This window comes from Macaca mulatta, chromosome 6 (genome assembly GCF_049350105.2).
Source record: "Macaca mulatta isolate MMU2019108-1 chromosome 6, T2T-MMU8v2.0, whole genome shotgun sequence".
Lineage (NCBI taxonomy): Eukaryota > Metazoa > Chordata > Mammalia > Primates > Cercopithecidae > Macaca > Macaca mulatta.
Genome location: NC_133411.1, coordinates 145,828,823 through 145,851,139, shown reverse-complemented (window position 1 = coordinate 145,851,139; position 22,317 = coordinate 145,828,823). Strand labels below are relative to the sequence as shown.

The 22,317-nt window shown below is 39.1% G+C and overlaps 1 protein-coding gene and 1 long non-coding RNA gene across 7 annotated transcripts in view; one reads left to right on the top strand and one right to left on the bottom strand.

Annotated features, from left to right (window-relative positions):
- The window catches only part of SPOCK1 (SPARC (osteonectin), cwcv and kazal like domains proteoglycan 1), a 515,462-nt gene extending 510,082 nt beyond the window's left edge, over positions 1-5,380 (top strand). For 5 of the 6 annotated variants that reach the window (XM_015140905.3, XM_078004311.1, XM_078004310.1 and 2 more), the window contains 2 exons: positions 1,246-1,383; positions 1,882-5,380. In XM_015140905.3, coding sequence (XP_014996391.1) covers positions 1,246-1,383; positions 1,882-2,072 — 329 coding nt within the window. In that variant the 3' untranslated portion in view covers positions 2,073-5,380. 6 annotated transcript variants of the gene reach the window in all.
- LOC144341554 (uncharacterized) overlaps positions 1-22,317 on the bottom strand; it is a 71,725-nt gene that overhangs the window by 32,935 nt on the left and 16,473 nt on the right. The window lies entirely within an intron of this gene.

The window sequence follows — 22,317 nt, the reverse complement described above, 5'->3', positions numbered from 1 at the left end:
TGTATTAGTCCATTTTCACACTGCTATGAAGACATACCCGAGACTGGGGTAATTTATAAAAAAAAGAGGCTTAATGGACTCACAGTTCCACATGGCTGGGGAGGCCTCACAATCATGGCAGAAGGAAAGAGAGCGTGTACAGGGGAACTGCCCTTTACAAAACCATCAGATCTTGTGAGACTTACTATCATTAGAACAGCATGGGAAAAACCCACCCCCATGATTCAATTACCTCCCACAGGGTCCCTCACACAACACGAGGGGATTATGAGAGCTACAATTCAACATGAGACTTGGGTGGGGACACACAGTCAAACCATATCAATCACTTAGTAACATACTTGTAAATTTGTGCCACTAGCAATCCATCTTGTTAAAAGTATATAAAGCATAAAAAACATGATTTTCTCATGTTAAAAATATAATTAATAAGAGTAGTACCCATTCAAGGTTTAAAGGGAAAAATTAGAACTAATCAAAGAAGGAATTTTGCTTAACCTTGGGCAAATTGTTTAACTCCAGTTTATCACTTTTTTTTTTTTTTGCCTATAAACAGCGAGATAGTAATAGCAACACCTTATGGTGATATTGGCATGGCTTGATGAAATAATGCAAGTAAAGCACTTAGCTATTATTACCTCTTTCTTAGAGGCTAGAAGATAGTGACAAGGAATAGCTTAGAACTGTGTGATCCATAGACTGGTGGTGTTCATAGAACATTTGTTACTAGTCAGCACCAAGTGCAGTAGTTAATGCATATAAAAAGTTTTGTAACAATTTCACAGAGTCACTTTATGTGGTTGGGCAAAGTATTGGTAATGCTGGACTTGATATTTACTAGCGGATGCCTTGGGAAGATTAATTTTCCTAGACATCAGTTTCATATTAAAATGTAATGATGGTACGTATCTCTTAGAGTTGTGGGAATAAGAGATTCCGCAAACATATGTGTATGTACACATACATATGTAAGCATGGTTTAGGTCAGTGCCCAGAATAGAAGTGTTCAATACATGAGAGCTATTATCATTCCCATTTAAACACTGACATCCTTAGAGCTCATTGCATTTGGGCCTCTAAAGGTTAAGGGCCCTGTAATTTGACTAATAGCCAACCATCCCCATCCTCTGCTGCTGGCCCTGCAGCAGATATTCTGACATGTGAGCCCTCTTCCCTGTGTTGAGGGGCATTAACCCCGAGTATCTCTGCATGTCTCTGATTAAAGTTGCACCTTTTGTTCCCCAGGGGCCTTCATACCTCGGTGTAATGAGGAGGGCTATTACAAAGCCACACAGTGCCACGGCAGCACGGGGCAATGCTGGTGTGTGGACAAATATGGGAATGAGTTGGCTGGCTCCAGGAAACAGGGTGCTGTGAGCTGTGGTGAGTAAGGCCTCCTGCATCAGCCCCACAACGACCTGGGTGGCCTGTGGGTCCTCACTGTGTAAGGATCTCTGCAGAAGAATGTCGAGAGGTAACTCCAGTCTACATTGAGTTCATAATAGAGGCATAGTAACCCTGAAATCACATGAGCTCACATGTAGCTAGCTTGGCAAGTGACAGGAACTCACTATGAACAAAGAAGGGAGTTAGACAGAACTGCTGTAGGCAAAGAGCAACTTAGGCTGCCTTCACTTCTCATTTAGGGTTGTAAACATCCTGGGAAGGTAGGAGCATCTCAAGAATTCTAGGGCTCTTAAGAGAACACAGTTTGTAATCTGTGCCCTGAAGACTCACCTCAGTGGGGCAGGGATGTTCCTGTTTTCAGAAAGTAAACTGCTTGGTTTTACCCTACAATTAAGTTACATGCAAAGGAACCCCTGACGTGGGTCATGAGGTATAAGTGGAAACTAACCTCAACTCTTTTCTTCAATCTTTCAGAAGAGGAGCAGGAAACCTCAGGGGATTTTGGCAGTGGTGGCTCCGTGGTCCTGCTGGATGACCTAGAGGATGAACGGGAGCTGGGACCAAAAGACAAAGAGGGGAAGCTGAGGGTGCACACCCGAGCCGTGACAGAGGATGATGAGGATGAGGACGACGACAAAGAGGATGAGGTCGGGTACATATGGTAGTGCCCACAAGAAAGAGGACACAAGTTTTGCACAAAATTGCAAGTCACTTCCTATTCCTGCATTTGTATCTAAGACTGCAAGGCACCAAGGTCTCTTCTCCATTGTTGCTCTCTATACCCGACCTAAGGTTTGGAAGACAACTGCTTGTTCCCAGAGGATTCTGATTTTGCATATGTTTGTATGGGAGAAAGGGTGTTGTGTTTTGTTGTTGTTTATTTTTTGGATAGGGAAATGGCTGACTTAATTAGAGCCTCCTTCCTTCCTGTGAGATTTTTCCAACAAGCATGTGATTTATGTGGAATTCTGACAGTGCAGGGAGCCCCCACCCTCTTAAACGTCAAAGTCCCTTTTTGATTACCCACACTGGTGGTTATTACAGCATGGTTCCCAGCCTTACAGTGTCTAAGTGCTTTTCTTGTGTCCTGTAGATGTCGTGAAAAACAAAAAACACACCACACTGTACCTTTTCCTCCTGCCCCCATTACTCCCAGTGTTTATTATTAAAAATTAGTTTTTTTTCACATCATTATATCTGGCTTCCTATAAACAACAGCCTTAATTCAGTCAAGACTCCCTTTGGGGAATTCATTTTATTAAAAATTGGTGTCTGGATACTTCTCTGTACATGCATAAAGACTGTGTGTGTGCCCTGCACACATACCTCTCAGAAAAAGTGTTTGGGTATCTTAAAAACTCACTTGAAAAACAATGATAAATTTGTCAGCTTATCCAGACCTGGAACCAAATTTCTAGAAGAAGAAATTTGTATCAAAGTCCTTTTTTGCACTAACAAACAGTTGGCTCTTGTAGCCTGCAGGCTGAGGAGGTCTCTTCGCTGTGCATCAGCAGAGTTACCGAAAGCCTCTGATTGAGCAAAAACCTCCGTTTGCCTAAGTCACTTTTCTCGCAGAAGCCATGCGACTCCCACACGACACGGGCAGCTTCACAAGCCATCTCTTTCATTTCTGCTTGAAGCCCCCTTGGCTGCAGCAATCCTGTATGCCATAGGTTCCTTCCTTCCTTACCTACTCAAGGGCTTTTTCTAAGGCGTGCACACATATCCCCTGTTCTCTGAGAAGAGAGTACTATGGTGTTCCTTAAGAGAAGAACATTTCTAATTCTGAACTCAATGTTTTGCTTTTACTCCCTTTCTACTGACAAATCATGATAAGGGCACAAAAGCTGTACAGATTTTTTTTTAACCACTCAATCCCAAATGGAGGCCTACAAAGAACGTCATAATAGCACATGGAAGCAAACCCTGGGTTTTTAAGAGCAAATTCTGTCCCCCTCTCACTCCCCACAAATGACAAGATACTAATGAAGAAAGTTCTTCACCATACTGTTTGTTTTAACTAAACTCACTCCTCCAAATTTGGTAGGGTCATCATCCCTACATTCCTTAGGATTTCTCTCCCTATCAAGCTGGCCCAGATACCAGTACCAAACAGTAGTCTCTGAAGTTCCCCCATTTCCTTCAGTACCAGTCTGTAAGCTCCTGCCCCATCTGGTTTTCATCTACCAGGATGCCCTCATCAGAATCAACCATGCAAGCAAGCCTTTCTGGCCCACATGTCTATGTCTTGCCTTCCCCATCAACTTCAGCCTGTCCACACAAAAGCCACATAAACTCAAGCAGAAATATGTTCAACCAAACCATGATCACAGTGGCAGCTGACCAATTCGCCATCCCAGATTGACCATTTGGATGTACCAACTCACCTTAAATTAGCATGTTCCAATCCTTGCATTGGCTGAATAAAGTGGCATCATACCTACAGTTGGTCTTAGATAGGAAATGAACTACTTGATATAGCAAAGTCTGTTGGCTTTGTAAATAACCCTGAGGTTTTGTACTTACTTTCCCCATAGGAAGACAGACCATAGGCAAACTCTGTATTGGGATCTCAACTCCATCACCTTTGTTTCAATATTCTTTTCTCTCTTGAACAAAACTGAGATAATTTAGAAAACAGGTGCTTAATTGTAACAACATTACTATAAAGTATATTAAAAATCAAGACATTATAAAATCTCAGTTTAGATCACCAAAGAAAATCATTGGTACTATCTGCTTTGAGCTTAGGAAAATGTACAAGAGAACAGATTAAAATTGAAAAATTGATTTCACTTAGAAAAACTTCTAGGAACAGGGTGAACCACTGATTTTAATTTGCCTAATTATCTTATGACAAGTATCAAATTAAGATGACACTTAAAGATCCTTAGCATTAACTTAATGATGGAGAAGAGTGCTCAATAGACAATTCCCGGTAAGGCAATGAGATGCCATTTTCAGAGACATTCTAAGAAGATATTTTGATTCATCAAAATATTATATAAAAAGCCCTCATCAGACTGGAACCCCCAAATCGATGGAGCCACATTAGTAATACTTTTCATGCCTCACTTTGACATGACAGCATGAGATTTTTAAAAGATCTTTAATATTTTCCATGAGTACTAAAGATTATGAGTTACCTTATGCTTAGAAGTAGAATGTTTGCTTTCTTCATTTTGGAAATAGTCCTCCGAAAAGTCCACTTGTACCAGTGACAAGGAGTCACTTGTACAGTGACCAAGTACACATAAAATACTGATTATAAAAATAATATGGTGATAAACTAGTCCCTTGTTTGATACAGGTATTAAGCTGAATCCTCACGAATTCACTTTTGAAAAGTTCTTAATGAACAGTTTTATTCTTATTCCATAAACAACTCTTTTAATACAATTTCCTTGGTATCCAACTTAAATCCCAGAATTTTGTTCCACCCTGCTTAGTTGTTTGCTTATGAAGGTATTCTTGTTTCTACCAATATTCTAGGCATGAGAATACCTTATTACTGAGTTGGAGGTTTTGTATCTCTTTCTCCTCCTTTATGCCCATTTTCTTACCCACAGTGGCAAATGACAATGTGTCTGTTCAGGTCTGCCCCCACCACTCATCCCAGGATGCCACTCGCATTTTTTTCTTGTTACTTGACCACGCTGTACAGTAACATCCAAGAGCCCGTTCTACAGTGGGTGGTTTTGGTCTTTTTATAACTTTTTCTCAAAGTCACTGATGTTTGTCCCTGTTAAATGTATAGCATTGTAATGAGAGCCCATCAAATCCTGAGTGTCAGTTTGTTGTCCCTATTGTAGATGAAATAGTGACGTAGCAAAAACCTAGTAAATTCTGAATGCTTTTCCACGTAGACTTATCTGGAATGTGAACACAACTCTTTGGTTAATAATAAATGCTTAACTGTAGTCCTGAGTAGGTGCATTTCTGTCTGTCTCAATAAATTTTACTTTGTCTGCAACATCTGAGTGTTTGTATTTCATTGGGTGGAATGTACATTTAGAAGGTCATGTCCCACACGCAATCACTACAGTATAGTATGAGCAGACACAGGGGATAGCTAATAAGGCTCTGTCGGGACTTCTGATTGTGGTGGGGAGGTCTGCCTGCCGGTGGTCTAGCCTGGCGCCTGCAGCACCTCTGGCACATACATGCCCTGTGCTACTCAGTCTAGACCATGGGTCCCCAAAACCTGGGTCACAGACGAATACCAGTCCGTGGCCTCTTAGGAACCTGGTTGCATAGCAGGAGGTGAGCAGCGGGTGAGTGAGTGAAGCTTCATCTGTATTTGCAGCCACTCTTCATCACTTGCATTACTGTCTGAGCTCTGCCTCCTGTCAGATCAGCAGTGGCATTAGATTCTCATAGGAGTGAGAACCCTATTGTGAACTGCGCATGCAAGATATATAGGTTGCATGCTCCTCATGAGAATCTAATCCCTGATGATGTGTCACTGCCTCCCATCACCCCCAGATGGGACTATCTAGTTGCAGGAAAACAAGCTCAGAGCTTCTATTGATTCTACGTTATGGTGAGTTATATAATCATTTCATTATATATTACAATGTAATAATAATAGAAATAAAGTACACAATAAATGTAATGCACTTGAATCATCCTGAAACCATCTCCCTCACCCCTAGGTCCATGGAAAAATTGTCTTCCATGAAACCTGTCCCTGGTGCCAAAAAGGTTGGAGACCACTGGTCTACAACCACTCACCTGAGCCCTTCTTTTGGCTGCCTTTGCCTCTCTCAGGCTCCAGCTTTACTCCTTGCCTATCAGATTTCACTCTTGTCATCCTGTTTACAACCTTAAAGTTTTTAAACTCTGCTTATCCTTTCCCTCCCCAGCCAGTTATTCTCCAATTCTCTGAAAAACAAACAAAAAACAACACAACTTACCTCTCTTCCCTTTATGGGGACCCTAGGGTCTCCTCTCTTTGTGAATACACCACATATTTGTCAAACATCAGAAAGCACCCAAACTGGAACAGGAATTATTTCCGTTTCCCTTCTATCCACTTTTGGGCCAATGTGTCTATGACTTAATTATACCCTGAGTGAGTAATTTCTCCATGAGCTGAGGTAGAAACTATCTTATGAATAATTCCATTCCTTTACCCTCTGGACTAAATTTTACAATTTACAGATTGACAGTTCAAGAAAAGTTGCTTCATAAATCCGCAAAATAAGCAGGAGAACAAGGACCAATGTAAAGTCTCTGAGGTAGTTAAAGGGTACATTAAAGAGTTGTTGGCGTTTGTGAACACACTTCAAATTCCTCTCAAATCAGCAGGTAAAACCCCACATTTCTCCTAAAGTTGCACCTTCATGGATGCCATGTTAGTATGTTAAAGGCCAAGACTAACAGAAGAAGAATTGGAAGCCAATTTTCGAGCTTTGTTTATAGAGCTGAACATAAAGGTCACGGTAGTTTCTTAAAGTTCTTAGTGGTAAGATTTGCTTTGATATATTGACTTAAAGGAAGATTTTAAAAATATTCATTCAACAAACCTTTATAGATTAATTGGTAGATTTATAGATTTCACTCTGTTGGATGGATGGATGGCACCATGGGCAGGAAACATACTCAGTTCTAGGAATATAAAAGTGAGTAATATCTGGTACCCGCTTGAAAAAGTTATTACCACCTTGAACAAGACAAGTGTAAATAATTTTTATTTTTTTATTTTTTTGAGATGGAGTCTTGCTCTGTCACCAGGCTGGAGTGCAGTGGCACAATCCTGGCTCACTGCAACCTCTGCCTCCCAGGTTCAAGCGATTCTCCTGCCTCAGCCTCCCAGTAGTTGGGATTACAGGCATGTGCCACCGCACCTGGCTAATTTTTGTATTTTTAGTAGAGACGGGGTTTCACCATGTTGGCCAGGATAGTCTTGATCTCTTGACCTTGTGATCCGCCTGCCTTGGCCTCCCAAAGTGCTGGGATTATAGGCGTGAGCCACCAAGCCCAGTCAGTAATTCTTTTAGAAAAATAGGTTGAGGCTGGATGTGGTGGCTCACACCTGTAACTCCAGCACGTTGGGAGGCTGGGGAGGGCAGATGTCTTAAGCTCAGGAGTTTGAGACCAGCCTGGGCAACATGGTGAAATCCCATCTCCACTAAAAACACAAAAATCCGTTGGGCATGGTGGTGGGCGCCTGTAATCCTGGCTACATGGGAGGCTGAGGTAGAAGAATTGCTTGAATCCAGGGGGCAGAGGTTGCAGTGAGCCAGGATCACACCACTGAACTCCACTCTGGGCAACAGAGTGAAATTCCATCTCAAAACAACAAACAAACAAACAAAACAAAACAAAACAAAACAAAACTAGCTGGGCACAGTGGCATGTGCCTCTAGTCCCAGCTACTTCAGAAGCTGGGGTGGAAGGATCACTTGAGCCTGGGAGGTCAAGGCTGCACTGAGCCATAATCGCACCACTGCATTCCAGCCTGGGTGACAGAGTGAGATCCTGTCTTAAAAAAAAAAAAAAAAGGATTGACATTGTCATGATCAAAATGGGTCGATGTTGAGGGCAGTAGCTACTCAACCCTTGTTAAACTTGCCTTTCTTGGTTCTTTTTATTCATCATTCCCTGGCTTTCCTCCTGCCTCTAGACATTCCTTTTAGGTTTCCTGTATATTCTTTTGTTCAACCAGTTGTTAGTATGGGTGTACCTCAGATCTCCATCCCTGTCCCACTTCTACCTTTACATGCTTTCTCTGGACAATCTTATCTATGTCTATGGTTTTAAACATTTCCATTCTGAGATGCCCCCAATCTGTATCTCAAGTGTAAGTTTTGATTTCTGCTCCATTCTGAAACAATCACCTGCCATTTAGATAATTCTACTTGAATTTTTCACTGACACCTCAATTGCAAATTTTAAAAAAATCCAAATGACAGAATGAAATATATAAGAAGTATACTTATGACAATAGGAGTCAGCAAGGCTTTTCTTAAGTCCTAGCACACATGAGCCAAATGGAGAAGATGGAAAAATTTGCCTCCATCAAAATTAGTAACATAAACTTGAGACTAAAAAAGATATAGGTGACATAAAATAGATGGAAGATTAAGGTCTAATATATGTATATATTTTACAACTTCATAAGAAAAATACAACCCAACAGACTAATGGGCAAAAGATAAAAACAAGCAATTTATAGAAGACACTAATGGCAGTGAAACTATATCTGATCTTATCCATGATCAGAGAAATACAAATTAAAGCAGTGATATATTATCACCCAGAAAAGAATCTTGATCACATCAAGTATTGACGAGTGTGCAGAGTAAGGAGCCCTCTCGTATGCTGTACAGTCAGAGGAGCCATGTGGAGGGTAATTTGGCAACAGCTCCAAAAATAAGAATGTACACCCTAGGACTTAGTAAGTCCACTTCTCCATAACTACTTCTGGAAAAACAAAAATTATACTAATTTATAAAGTTATATGTAAAAGTATATCCATTTGTTAGAACAGGAAACTTGGAAAAAGCTAAATACTAATCAGTGGTGACATTGGGTGAGTCAAAACTGTGGAATACTATGTAGCAATTAAAAAGAATAAAGTAACTTCTATACACTGACTTGGAAAAACCTATAAAATATTGGTTGTATGGGGAAAAATCAGATGACATACAAAGTATAAAATATGTAAGTTAGATATCTAAAAGCTGATACTCTCCATTTTCTTAGTGTAGGTGTGGAAATTTACAGAACAAGTCCTGAAAAGATACACATCAACCTGTTAGGAGTGGTAACCTCTGAGGGAAGAACTGGGATTGGGGCAGGTGGCCAATGAGGACATCAACCTCATCTCTAAGTTTCACTTTTTAAAAAGATTATGAAGCAATACACCATAATGTCTTGTGGGATTTAAAAATTAATGATATAAAAATAAGTCATCAGGTTCCTCTTTAAACTGGCTGTTCCAACAGCCCTTAGCTTCAGAAATGGTACCACTATGCCATTATCTCCCAGTCTCAACCTGTAACAAGTCACTAAATTCTGTTGATTCCTCTAAATATCTATTCCTCTCTATCCTACCACCATTGCCATGGTTCTGACCTTTGTCATTTGTCTTAACAGTCCAAGGAGTTTCTTAACTAGTGACCCTGCTTCATCCTTGCCTAACTCTAATCTATCCCACATGCGACTGCTGCTGGAGTCATTTATTCTCAAAGGCAAATCTGATCATATCATTGCCTACTTAATTTCAAGGTTTCCTGTCATCTTCAGGCCCAAATCTGAACTAACTGCCTTGGCAAACAGCCTCTTTTGTAATTGATCCTTTGCACTTCTTCATTCCCTTATATTTATATTACTCACTTCTCAAGTGCTTTTTCCCAAGTATCTCCACTTTTATCAAGCTTCTGCCAGTGCTCCTGCTGGTTTATTTACTGGCATTATTCCTCCTCTATAAATCCTTCTAGATTACTCCCCAAACCAGGGATTCCTTCTTTTTCTAGCACCCTATGTGTGTCTGTCAATATAGCACTTGGCCACTTCCCATGTTCAATTCTCTAATCAAACATGAGTCCTTTGAAAGCAAGACATGTTGCAAAATGGTTGACTATGGACGTTCCAAGCCTTCATTCTCCCCGCAGAAACACCAAAAAAACAAACAAAAACCAAATCAAAACTGGTTAAAATAACCTTAAAGGAGCTCTGTAAAATATGTTAAAGGTCTACAGCAACAAAGTCAACACTTGATCAAGAGAAGGTCACATTCATAATAGTAGGTCTTCTCTGTTTTCTCTGGTTCAAAGGAGGTCCTTGGTCTGGAGGAGGTGGCAGCTCAGTTACTGAACCAGAGGGAACAGAGAACATGTTATTTGCAAAGTTTTAACTTGTCTGGAGGCTTCCTAAAGGGCTAGTCTCTGTTTCACCTAACTTGAATCTCAGGTTGAGAAAAGCAATGGACACTATCCATCAAAGCTCCAGGAGGACTACAGGCCTGCAGATGCCTGGGGCAAGAGGTTTTGGTAGAGGCATATAATATGTCATCTAAGGCTCTGAAGAGAAGCTGGGTTAAAATTCTCTGTAAAGCAGCCATGCACATGGAAAAATAAAAAGGCACACACAGGCCCAAGCAAGATATATACTCAGGCCCAATGCATGAGAACACTTTAAGATCTCACCATGGGCTGATCCTGAAACTCAGACTTGCCTAGTTAATTAGCAAAGGACTGCCCTGGAACAGTGAAAGTCTGCAAAGACTGAAAGAGATGGATGTTTTTTCAAATGCTCAATTTGTAACAAAAAATTGCAAGGTATACAATGCAACAGAAAAACATAGCCCATTCAAAGGAAAAAAGCAAGGTGGCAAAAATTTTCCCTGAAGAAGCATAGGACCTACTAGACAAAGACTTTAAAACAACTATTTTATATATATATATATATATATATATACACACACACATATACATACACACACACATTTATATATATACACATACATACACACACACACACATATGCTTAAAGAGCTAAAGGAGCCAGGCATGGAGGCACATGCCTATACTCCCAGCTACTTGGGAGGCTGAGGTGGGAGGACTGCTTGAGCTCAGGAGTTTGAGACTGCAGTGAGCCCTGATCACCACTGCTCTGCAGCCTGGGTGACAATGAGACCTTTTCTCAAAAAAAAAAAAAAAAAAAAAAAAAAAAAAAAAAGCTAGAGGAAAACATGGACCAAAAACTCAAGGAGATAAGAAAAATGATATATGAATAAAATAAAAATATGAACAAAGAGACATAAATTATAAAAAGGAAGTAGGCCAGGTGTGGTGGCTCATGCCTGTAATCCCAGTATATTGGGAGGCCAAGGCGGGTGGATAACTTGAGGTCAGGAGTTTGAGACCAGCCTGGCCAACATGGTGAAACCCCATCTCTACTAATAATATAAAATTAGTGAGTGTGGTAGTGCACTCTTGTAATCCCAGCTACTCGGGAGGCTGAGGCAGGAGAATTGCTTGAATCCGGGAGGCAGAGGTTGCAGTGAGCCAAGATTGAACAACTGCACTCCAGCCTAGGCAACAAGAGTGAGATTCCATCTCAAAAAAAAAAAAAAAAAAAAAAAAAAAACCCAAAAAAACCAGGAAGTATTAGACATTCTGGAGCTGAAAAATACAGTAACTGAATTTATGAATTTACTAGGAGAGTTTAACAGTATATTTGAGCAGGTAGAGGAAAGAATCCAGAAAACTTGTAGATAGGACATTTGAAATTAACAAGTCTGAGAAACAGAAAGAAAAAAGAAGAAAAGCAAGTAGAACTTAAGGAACTTCTGGGACATCATAAGATGGACCAATATGCACATTAAAAGCAGATTCCAGAAGAAGAGATAAAGGTTTACAGGGATTACTTGTGAAAAATTAGAGCTGAAAATGTCTCAAGTTTGAGGAGACACCTAACATTACAAATCCAAACAGCTCAGTGAACTTTAGGTGAGATAAACCCAAAGAGATCCACACCAAAATACATTATAATTAAACTGTTGAAAGCCAAAGCCAAAGAGAGAATCTTGAAAGTAGCAAGGGAGAAATGATTCATCAAATACAAAGAATCCTCAGTAAATTATAAGCTGATTTTTCAGTAGAAACCTTGGAGACCAGAAAGGAATGAAATATTTGAAGTGCTGAAAGAAAAAAAAATTTGTCTGCCAAGAATTCTCTACCCAATACAAATGTACTTCAAAAATGAGGGAGAAATTAATACATTCCTAGGTAAATTCCAAAGCTAATGGATTTCTGTACCACTAGACCTGCCCTATAAAAAAGTGCTAAATGGAGTCCTTCAAGTTGAAATGAAAGGATGCTGAACAGTAACTCAGAGCCATACAAAGATATAATTTCCTTAAAGGTAAAGGTAAATATATAGTCAAATATAAAAACCAATATTATTGTAATTTTGGTTCATAATAGTTTTCAACTTCTATGGGATTTAAAATGCAAATAAAAAATAATTACAAATCTAGGTTAATGTGTACACAATATATAAAGATGTAATTTGTAACAATAACAAAGTTGAGGGGGGTGGAGCTGTAAAGGAGTAGAATTTTTGTATACAGTTGAAGTTTGCCAAGACCAGCTCTGTCAGGGACACCCTAGCCCAGCAACACTAGAGGAATTAAAGACACACACACAGAAATATAGAGGTGTGAAGTGGGAAATCAGGGGTCTCACAGCCTTCAGAGCTGAGAGCCCTGAACAGAGATTTACCTACATATTTATTAACAGCAAACCAGTCATTAGCATTGTTTCTATAGATATTAAATTAACTAAAAGTATCCCTTATGGGAAACAAATTGGTGGGCCGAATTAAAGGAATAGGTTGGGCTAGTTAACTACAGCAGGAACATGTCCTTAAGGCATAAATTGCTCATGCTATCATTTGTGGCTAAAGAATGCCTTTAAGCGGTGTTCTGGCCTGGGTGGGCCAGGTATTCCTTGCCCTCATTCCTGTAAACCCACAACCTTCAAGCTTGGGCGTTAGGGCTATTATGAACACGTTACAGTTGCTGCAGAGATTTTGTTTATGGTCAGCTTTGGGGCCAGTTTATGGCCAGATTTTGGGGGGCTTGCTCCCAACAAAGTTATTACCAATTTAAAATAGATTGTTATAAATTTATTTATTATTTATTTAATTTATTTTTGAGATGGAGTCTCGCTGTGTCACCCAGGCTGGAGTGCAATGGCGCGATCTTGGCTCACTGCAAGCTCTGCCTCCTGGGTTCATGCCATTCTCCTGCCTCAGCCTCCCTAGTAGCTGGGACTACAGGCACCCACCACCATGCTCGGCTAATTTTTTGTATTTTCAGTAGAGATGAGGTTTCACCGTGTTAGCCAGGATGGTCTCGATCTCCTGACCTCATGATCCGCCTGCCTTGGCCTCCCAAAGTGCTGAGATTACAGGCGTGAGCAACCACACCAGGCCTGTTATAATTTTAAGATGTAATTTTCATAGTAACCACAAATAAAATATCTATAGAATATACACAAATGGAAATGAGAAGGGAATCAAGACATGTGACTACAAAATAAATCAACTAAATCTGGCCCGGTGTGGTGGCTTACACCTGTAATCCCAGCACTTTGGGAAGCCGAAACGGGTGGATCCCCTGAGGTCAGGACTTCGAGACCAGCCTGATCAACATGGTGAAACCCATTTCTACTAAAATTACAAAAATTAGCTGGGCGTGGTGGTATATGCCTGTAATGCCAGCTACTCAGGAGGCTGAGGCAGCAGAATCACTTGAACGCAGGGGGCAGATATTGCAGTGAACTGGGGTCTTGCCGCTGCACTCCAGCCTGGGCAACAGCGAGACTCTGACCAAAACACACACACACACACACACACACACACACACACACACACACACTCCGAAGGAAGGCAGTAATGGAGACATGAGGGGGGAAAAACTATAAGACACACAGAAAACAACAAGATGGCAAGGGTAATTTTTTTCCTATTAATAATTACTTTAAATAGACTAAACTTTTTAGTCAAAAGGTATAGATTGGTAGAATGGATAAACAAAAATATGATCTAACTCTTTGCCCTCAACAAGATGCTCTGGCTTTATATCTAAGGACACAAATGGTAGAAAATGAAAGAACAGAAAAAGATTTTTCCTGTAAATATTATTATTAACCAAAAGAGAACAGGGATGGATATATTATTATACAAAATGAAGTTGACATTAAAAATGATTACAAGAGACCAGGAAGGACATTGTCTAATGTCAAAAGGTCAATTCACCAAGACAACATAACAATTATAGACATGTATACACCCTAAATCATAGTTCCAAAACACACACAGCAAACAGACTTGGAGAAATAGCTCTACAATAATAGTTGGAGACTTCAACCCCACTTCTAGACAGAAGATCAATGAGGAAATAGAGGACTTGAACAACACTATAAACCAATTGGACCTAATAGACATATACAGAACACTTCTCTCAACAATAGTAGAATATGCATTTTTCCCAAATGTATATGAAACATTTTCTAAGATAGACCACATATTATGCCATGAAACAAGTCTTCTTAAGACGTTAAGTTGTATGTATTTAAAAAGACAGAAATCACACAAAGTATTTTTTTCTAAACACAGTTGAATGAAACTAGAAACCAATAACAAAAGGAAAACTAGAAAATGTACAAATGTGTGAACCTATAGCCATACCACCCTGAACACACACAATCTCATCTGATCTCCAAAGCTAAACAGGGTTGGGCCTAGTTGGTACTTGGATGAGGAAACTTACAAATGTGGGAAAATTAAATAACACACTCCTAAACAACCAGTAGGTGAAAAAAGAAATCACAAAGGAAACTAGGGAATATCTTGAGACAAATAAAATGAAAATAAATAAACCAACACTTGTGGGGTGCAGCAATACCAGTACCAGGAAAGAGAAACTTATAGCTCTGAATGTTTACATTGAAAAAGAAGAACAATCTCAAATCAACAACCTAACTTTAAACCATAAGGAACTAGGAAAAGAAGGACAAAATAGAGCCAAAGCTAACAAAAGGAAGAAAATTACATAGATTAAGGTAGAGACAAATAAAATAGAGAATAGAGAAATAATACAGAAAAAAAGCAAAACCAAAAGTTTATTTTTTGAAAAAATGAACAAAATTGAAAAAGTTTTAATTAATTGACTAAGAAAAAAGAGACGATTTACATTACTCAAAACAGAAAGTGGGAGGTCCTCTACTGATTATATATTAATAAGAAGGATTATAAGAGAATGCTATGAAAAACTGTATGCCAACAAGTTGGATAGTCTAGGTAAATAGATAAAATGAAAAAAACTTCTAGAAACGCACAACCTACCAAGACTGACTCATGAAGAAATAGAAAATCAAAATAGACTCGTAACTAATAAGGAGACACAATCAGTAGTCAAAAACTTTCCAACAAACAAACTCTATGGACCAGAAAGCTTCACTAGTGAATTCAAACAATTAAAGAAGAAATAACACCAGTCCTTCTCAAATTCTTCACAGATACTTCCTAAGTAATTTTATAAGGCCAATATTACCTTGAAACCAAAGCCAAAGATGCTACAAGAAAACTACAGACCAGTATCAATAATATTCTTATAAAAATCTTCAATACTAGCCAACTAAATTCAGCAGTATATTTAAAAAATTATTAACCATGCCAAAGTGGAATCTGGAATGTCAGGTTGTTCAACATACAAAGCTCAATGGTAATACCATACCTGGCATTAACAGTGAAGAATAAACAATAACACATGATTATCTCAACTGATTTGACAAATTCAACACCTTTTCAAGATAAAAATACCCTAGAAATAGAAGAAAACTATTTAATAAAGCCTATATGTGAAAAGCATTTAGCTAACATCATACTCAATAGTAAAAGACTGAAAGCTTCTCGTTTGTGATCATAAAAACAAGACAAGGATTCTGCTTTCACTACTCTTATTCAATATAGTATTTGAAGTTCTAGACAGAGTAATCAGGCAAGAAAAATAAAATCATCCAAATTAGAAAGGAAAAAGTAAAATTAACTCTGTTTGCAGATGACATAATCTCACATATATAAAAGCCTAAATATTTCACACACAGAAAAACTTAGAATAAATGAATTCAGCAAAGTTTCAGGATACAAAATTGACAGACAAAAATCAGCTGTATTTCTAAAGAACGACGAAACTCCAAAAATGGAATTAAGAAAACAATTCCTTTTACTATAGCAACAAAAAGAGTAAAATATTTAGGAAGAAACTTAATAAAGGTAGCAAAAGACGTGTACAATGAAAACTATAAAATATTGCTGAAAGTAATTAAAGACATAGATAATGGAAAAACATCCAGTGTTCATAGAAGACTTCATAGTATTAAGATGTTTCTGAAAGTGATTTACAGGTTCAAAACAAATCCCTATAAATATTCCAATGATTTTTTTTTTTTTTTTTTTTTGCAGAAATAGAAAAACTCATCCCAAAATTCACATGGAATCTCAAGAGGCCCTGGATAGCCATAACTATCTTGGAAAAGAAGAACAAAGTTGAAGACCTTACACTTCCTGATTTCAAAACCTACTACAAAACTGTGATAATCAAAAGGGTGGTAATGGCATAAAGACAGACATATAGATAAATGGAATAAAGAGCCAAGAAATGAACTCTCATATATACGGTCAAATGATTTTCAGTGAGGTTTCCACTTTCCATGCAATGAGGAAAGAATAGTCTTTTAAACTAATTGTGCTGGAAAAACTGGATATCCTTTGCAAAATAATGAAATTGGACCCTTACCTTATACCATATATACAAATCAACTCCAAAAAGGATCGAAGACCTAAATGTAAGAGCTAAAACTATAAAACTCTTAGGAGAAAAAAAAACTTCAAGACATTGGATTTGGCAGTGGTTTCTTTTTGACACCAAAAGCACAGGCAACAAAAGAAAAAATCGATAAATTGAACTTAATGAAAATTAAACCCTTTTGTACAAAAGAAACTATGAACAGAATGAAAACGCAAATCATAGAAGAGGAAAAATATATGCAGATACTATATCTATAAGGTATTAATATTGATAATATATTTTAAAAACTCTTATAACTCAGCAAAAAACAACCTGATTTTTAAAATGGGCAAAAGACTTACTTGAATAGACATTTTTCCAAAGAATATGTATGAATGATCATTAAGCACACACACAAAATGCTCAACATCACCAATTGTTAGGGAAATACAAATCCAACCACTTTACACCATTTAGGATGGCTATTTCCAAATAAATAAATAACAAGGATGTGGAGAAACTGGGAACCTTGTGGACTGCTGGTAGGAATGTAAAATAGGACAGCCATTGCAGAAGACAGAACGGCAGTTCCTCAAAAATGTAAATATAAAATCCCAATATGATCGAGTAATTTCCCTCCTACTTATTTATCCAGAAAATTGGAAACAGGCTTGAACAGATACTTGTACACCAATATTCATAGCAATATTTTGCACAGTAGCAAAGAAATGGTAACCCAAATGTTCATTAATGGATGAATGGATAAAGAAAATGTGGTCAATATATACAATGAAATATTTTTCAGCCTTCAAAAGGAAATTCTGTTACAGGCTACAACATAGATGAAGCTTGAACATATTATGCTAAATGAAATAAGCCAACGTCCAAGGACAAATACTGCATGATTCCACTTACCTGAGGTAACTGGAGTAGTCAAATTCACAGAGATAGAAAGTAGAATAGTGGTTGCCGGGGGTTGGGGAAAACAGAATATGGGGAGTCAGTATTTTATGGATACAGAGTTTCAGTCTGGAATAATAAGGGGAAAGATAAGAGTGATGGTTGCACAAAAATGTGAATGTACTTAATCCCATTGAACCATACATTTAAAATGATAAAAATAGAAAATTTTGTTACATATATTTTAGTACAGTTAAAAAAAATCCTGCTCTTATTCCTCAACGTTCAACACATGGTAGATGAGCAATTACTATCTGTTGAATGAACAATGAACATAGTAAATAGCAACAGAAACAAGGAAAACTGACCAATTAATTCTGCCTGGATATATTTTTAAAAAGAAACTTCATAGAAACAATGACATCTGATCAATACTTTTATACACATTGAATTTTTCATCAGTTCACACAAGTTGAATTTATAAATTATTGAGGAATAATTTTTTAGTATAAAGTCCACCCGTTTGAGGTGTGACCTTTTTGAAATTTACTGAATTGTTAACCACAGCACATCTAATGTTAGAATATTTCCATTTCTCCAAAAAGAAACCTCATGCCCAGCTATACAGTCCTTTCCCTTTCCCATGCTGAGCCCCAGGTAACTGTCAAACTATTTTCTGTCTCTATGGATTTGCCTTTTTTGAACATTTCATAAAATAGAATTATACTCTATGTAGTGTAATGTATAGATCCAAGATTCATGTAGATCCAAGATGACAAATCTACAATGTCAAGTTTCTACTGTCCAAAAGTTCAAATATCACAAACTCAAATGGTAATCCTGGTGCCAATGATTTGTAAAGGTTTTCAACCATGGGTCTTGAGACTCTAAACGACTGACAGCACATGCTCTCCAAATCAGAGGGCAGTTCTCTTTTCCTGACATTCCTGTTGTTTTTACTATTTTATTCCACTATTCTTAGTTTTACTATTCACTGTTTCCTTTTTCTGTTTGTTTGTTTTCTTGTTTTTTTGAGACGGAGTCTCGCTCTGTCACCCAGGCTGGAGTGCAGTGGCACGACCTCGGCTCACTGCAAGCTCCGCCTCCCGGGCTCACGCCATTCTCCTGCCTCAGCCTCCCGAGTAGCTGGGACTACAGGCGCCCGCCACCACGCCCGGCTAATTTTTTGTGTTTTTAGTAGAGATGGGGTTTCACCATGTTAGCCAGGATGGTCTCCATCTCCTGACCTCGTGATCCACGTGCCTCAGCCTTCCAAAGTGCTGGGATTACAGGCGTGAGCCACCGCGCCCGGCCTCTTTTTTTTTTTTTTTTTAAAGGACTTAGAGACCATTTGATTATATATAACAAGAATATTTTCTTCATACTTATTTTTCACCAATTTGACCTCTATTTCTATAAATCCAAGCTTAATTTTAAAAAGCTAATCACATTCTGGCAAAACAATGAGACACATTAAAACTAAATCTTAGTTTTTATGAAAATTCTGGCCAGTCCTTAAAATAGGGACCTTTGTAATGCTGTTTCCATGGCTTGTAGATTGGAGGCTCAAGGCAGCTTTCACTCACCTCCTGATCATCTGTGACCATCTTCAAAAACAAATGAATGCATCAACATTAACAGTCTACTTGGTGGTTCACACTCTTCTCCCATGGAGAAGAACACTGATTGGAGGCAGCTTTGCAAGCTAGGAAAAGCAACAACGCCTTAATGTGAAACTATGCTATGAGAATACTGTGTCACAAGTAGATGTAGTTCAGTGTCTGCATAGAGTTTGTCATGGGGGAACTGGTGCAGGAGTGAATTAGGATGAAAGGGAAATAACATTAACAACCATCATTAGAGGCCAAGATTGCTTACGTACAACTACATTATCTTGTAGAAGTCTCACCACAGTTCTATAGGTAGATACAATGTCTCATTCCACTTTACAGAGAAGTTATGCCACTTGTCTAAAGTCACACAGTTAATAAATGGCAGAGTGAGGATTTGAACCTTGCACGGGCAATCACCAAAGCCGACATTCTTAACTGCTATGCTGTGGGGCTATGTGATCTGACTTAAAAAAATAAAAGCAAACCACCACGGCACATGTATAACTATGTAACAAACCTGCACATTCTGCACATGTATCCAAGAACTTAAAGGATAATTAAAAACATAAAATAAATTTTAAAAAGGTAACTACATATACACATCCCTCCACCCATCTGTACACAAAGCATACCACTCTGGACCTCGAGGAAAAATCCAGTAATACATCAATTCATAATATTTATCATTTACCAGGTACCCAGCACTATTTGAGGAAGAAATCAGACCCTGTCCTTAAAGAATTACTGATTTCTGCACTGGAGAGAGCAGAAGATGGAGAGCTAGGCATTCTGCACACAGTGTTGAGTGAATAGGCTAGTCTGATTATAAGCCCTGTTGGGTAAGAATTTCACTGGCTCTCTGATTCCTTAGACAATTTCCTTCCCTTTCTGGGCCTCACGTTCCTCACCTGTGAGATAGATGGGCTGTCCCTGAGGTCCTACGATTCTGTGCTCACTGACAGTCTGTGCTCTTTGCTTTCTGTATGACACCATTTCTGCACATCAAACCCTCACCCCTGGGCTTTCCCCTGATTTCCGTGGCTTCGAGGACAACGAAGCCCCACATATTTCTTAAACACCCAGCTGTACTATGTGGAGTAGCTTTCTCTTATAAATGAGGATGAATTAAGATGAATTTTGTTTGGGGAATTGCTTTACACTTTAATCACACACTGCCCTCCCCTCTCTTGCTGATTTTAGCCTCCCTATGGTTTCTCAAAGTTCGAGTCTCAACTTCCTACAGCACTTAGTGCCTCATTCGCCACAAACTGCCATATTTCACCTGTGGCTGAGTGAAGAATTCATTTCATTTCACTGTTCAGTCTCAATAGCACAAGCATATATTCAGGGCTGACATATTTTCATTATGGAAAAGCAAAGCTCTCAAACAGACGCTGCCCATAGGGATTAATGAGGGGAATAGTTATTTATTCTGCTGCTTGACATTTCGTGCAGAATAATTCCCAAGTTATTTTATACTTTAACAAATAGTTCACGAACAAAGGAACTTAGCATTTTGGATAAGCATTAAACTAGGATTTAGGAGCTGGCTAACATTAACCAATAGAAATGAAGCCACTTTCCAGAATCACATTTAATGTAAGGATATTACCTAATGTCACAGCCAGCTGGCCACAGGAGATAGTCATTATTGACACCAGACAGCACCACCTGCCCTAGAAACCAACCACAACAATCACTCCTAGAGAACTCTAAGGATACCCTGTAGTCTCTTACCCCAACACAAAATCTCTGGCCTATGGATTCAGTCAACTGCCTTTGTTAGCATGAAATATGCTGGCCCATTTTTGGTCAAAAGCCCATGACTTTTTGCCACATAAATAACACATAAACTCCCTCTACAATTTCTCTGTGTATGCAAAGCCTACCTCCATCACCCTTGACCTCCTTTTCCATGTTAATCTTTTTTTCTCAATCTGCTTCACTTTTATCCTATAGTCATTTCTCTGTTTCTGGAATATCTCCTCTGTTTCCCCATCTCAAGCCATGTGCTTGGTGGAAGCACCTGCATCAGCACTGATATCTTCCAGGTGATATGTTAGCTATCGCATATGGCCCCCTCAATTGTCGAAAAAGGCCACTTCTCTAGACCCCACAAAAGCATAGCCTGGGCCTTTTAGCTGGTTTGGATGCTCAATAAAATTCTTTTTTTTTTTTGAGACAGAGTCTCGCTCTGTCGCCCAGGCTGGAGTACAGTGGCCGGATCTCAGCTCACTGCAAGCTCTGCCTCCCGGGTTCACGCCATTCTCCTGCCTCAGCCTCCCGAGTAGCTGGGACTACAGGCGGCCGCCACATCGCCCGGCTAGTTTTTTGTATTTTTTAGTAGAGACGGGGTTTCACCGTGTTAGCCAGGATAGTCTTGATCTCCTGACCTCGTGATCCACCCGTCTCGGCCTCCCAAAGTGCTGGGATTACAGGCTTGAGCCACCGCGCCCGGCTAAAATTCTTTTTTAAATGAAAAAAACGGAAATAGCCCAGGATCAATCATGGACTAGAACCTCCAGTAATATTCCAAGGCTCAGAAAAATTCCTGTGAACTCATCTACTCAACAAATATTTATTTTTCCCCATCTTTACTGTATTCATTGATGGGGTTTCCCCCATCCTACAACATGTGACATTCATAGTAGAGAGAATTTCCCAATTCTGGGTCCATGTCTGAGGGTACTGCAGTTGCTAGATCCGGGATTCCAGTATTGTTGCTTTTACTTCATTGTTCTGATCTGCAGCCCGTCTCCTTTGAGGTTCTCTGATGGCACTTGGGCCTGCCCCTTCTGAGTGGAGATTGAAGAAAAAGGGGGACGTTACTTCCAAAACCCCACCCTCTCCAAGTTGCTCTCAGGTTATCTCAGGCCACAAAACTCCCAGTGAGCCAGAATAAGGCCTAAACTCTTATGGACAAAACTCCCATGGGTTCCCCAGGGAATTTGAACCTGCCTCTCTTCCCATCACCCAAGCTTATGACCAAGTGAATTCTCCAGAGCACCTACTTGGTACTAGGGCCAGCACAATCACTAGGTCCAGGATATTCAATGAGGAGTATGGGTAGTGATAAGAACCTCAGGTTAT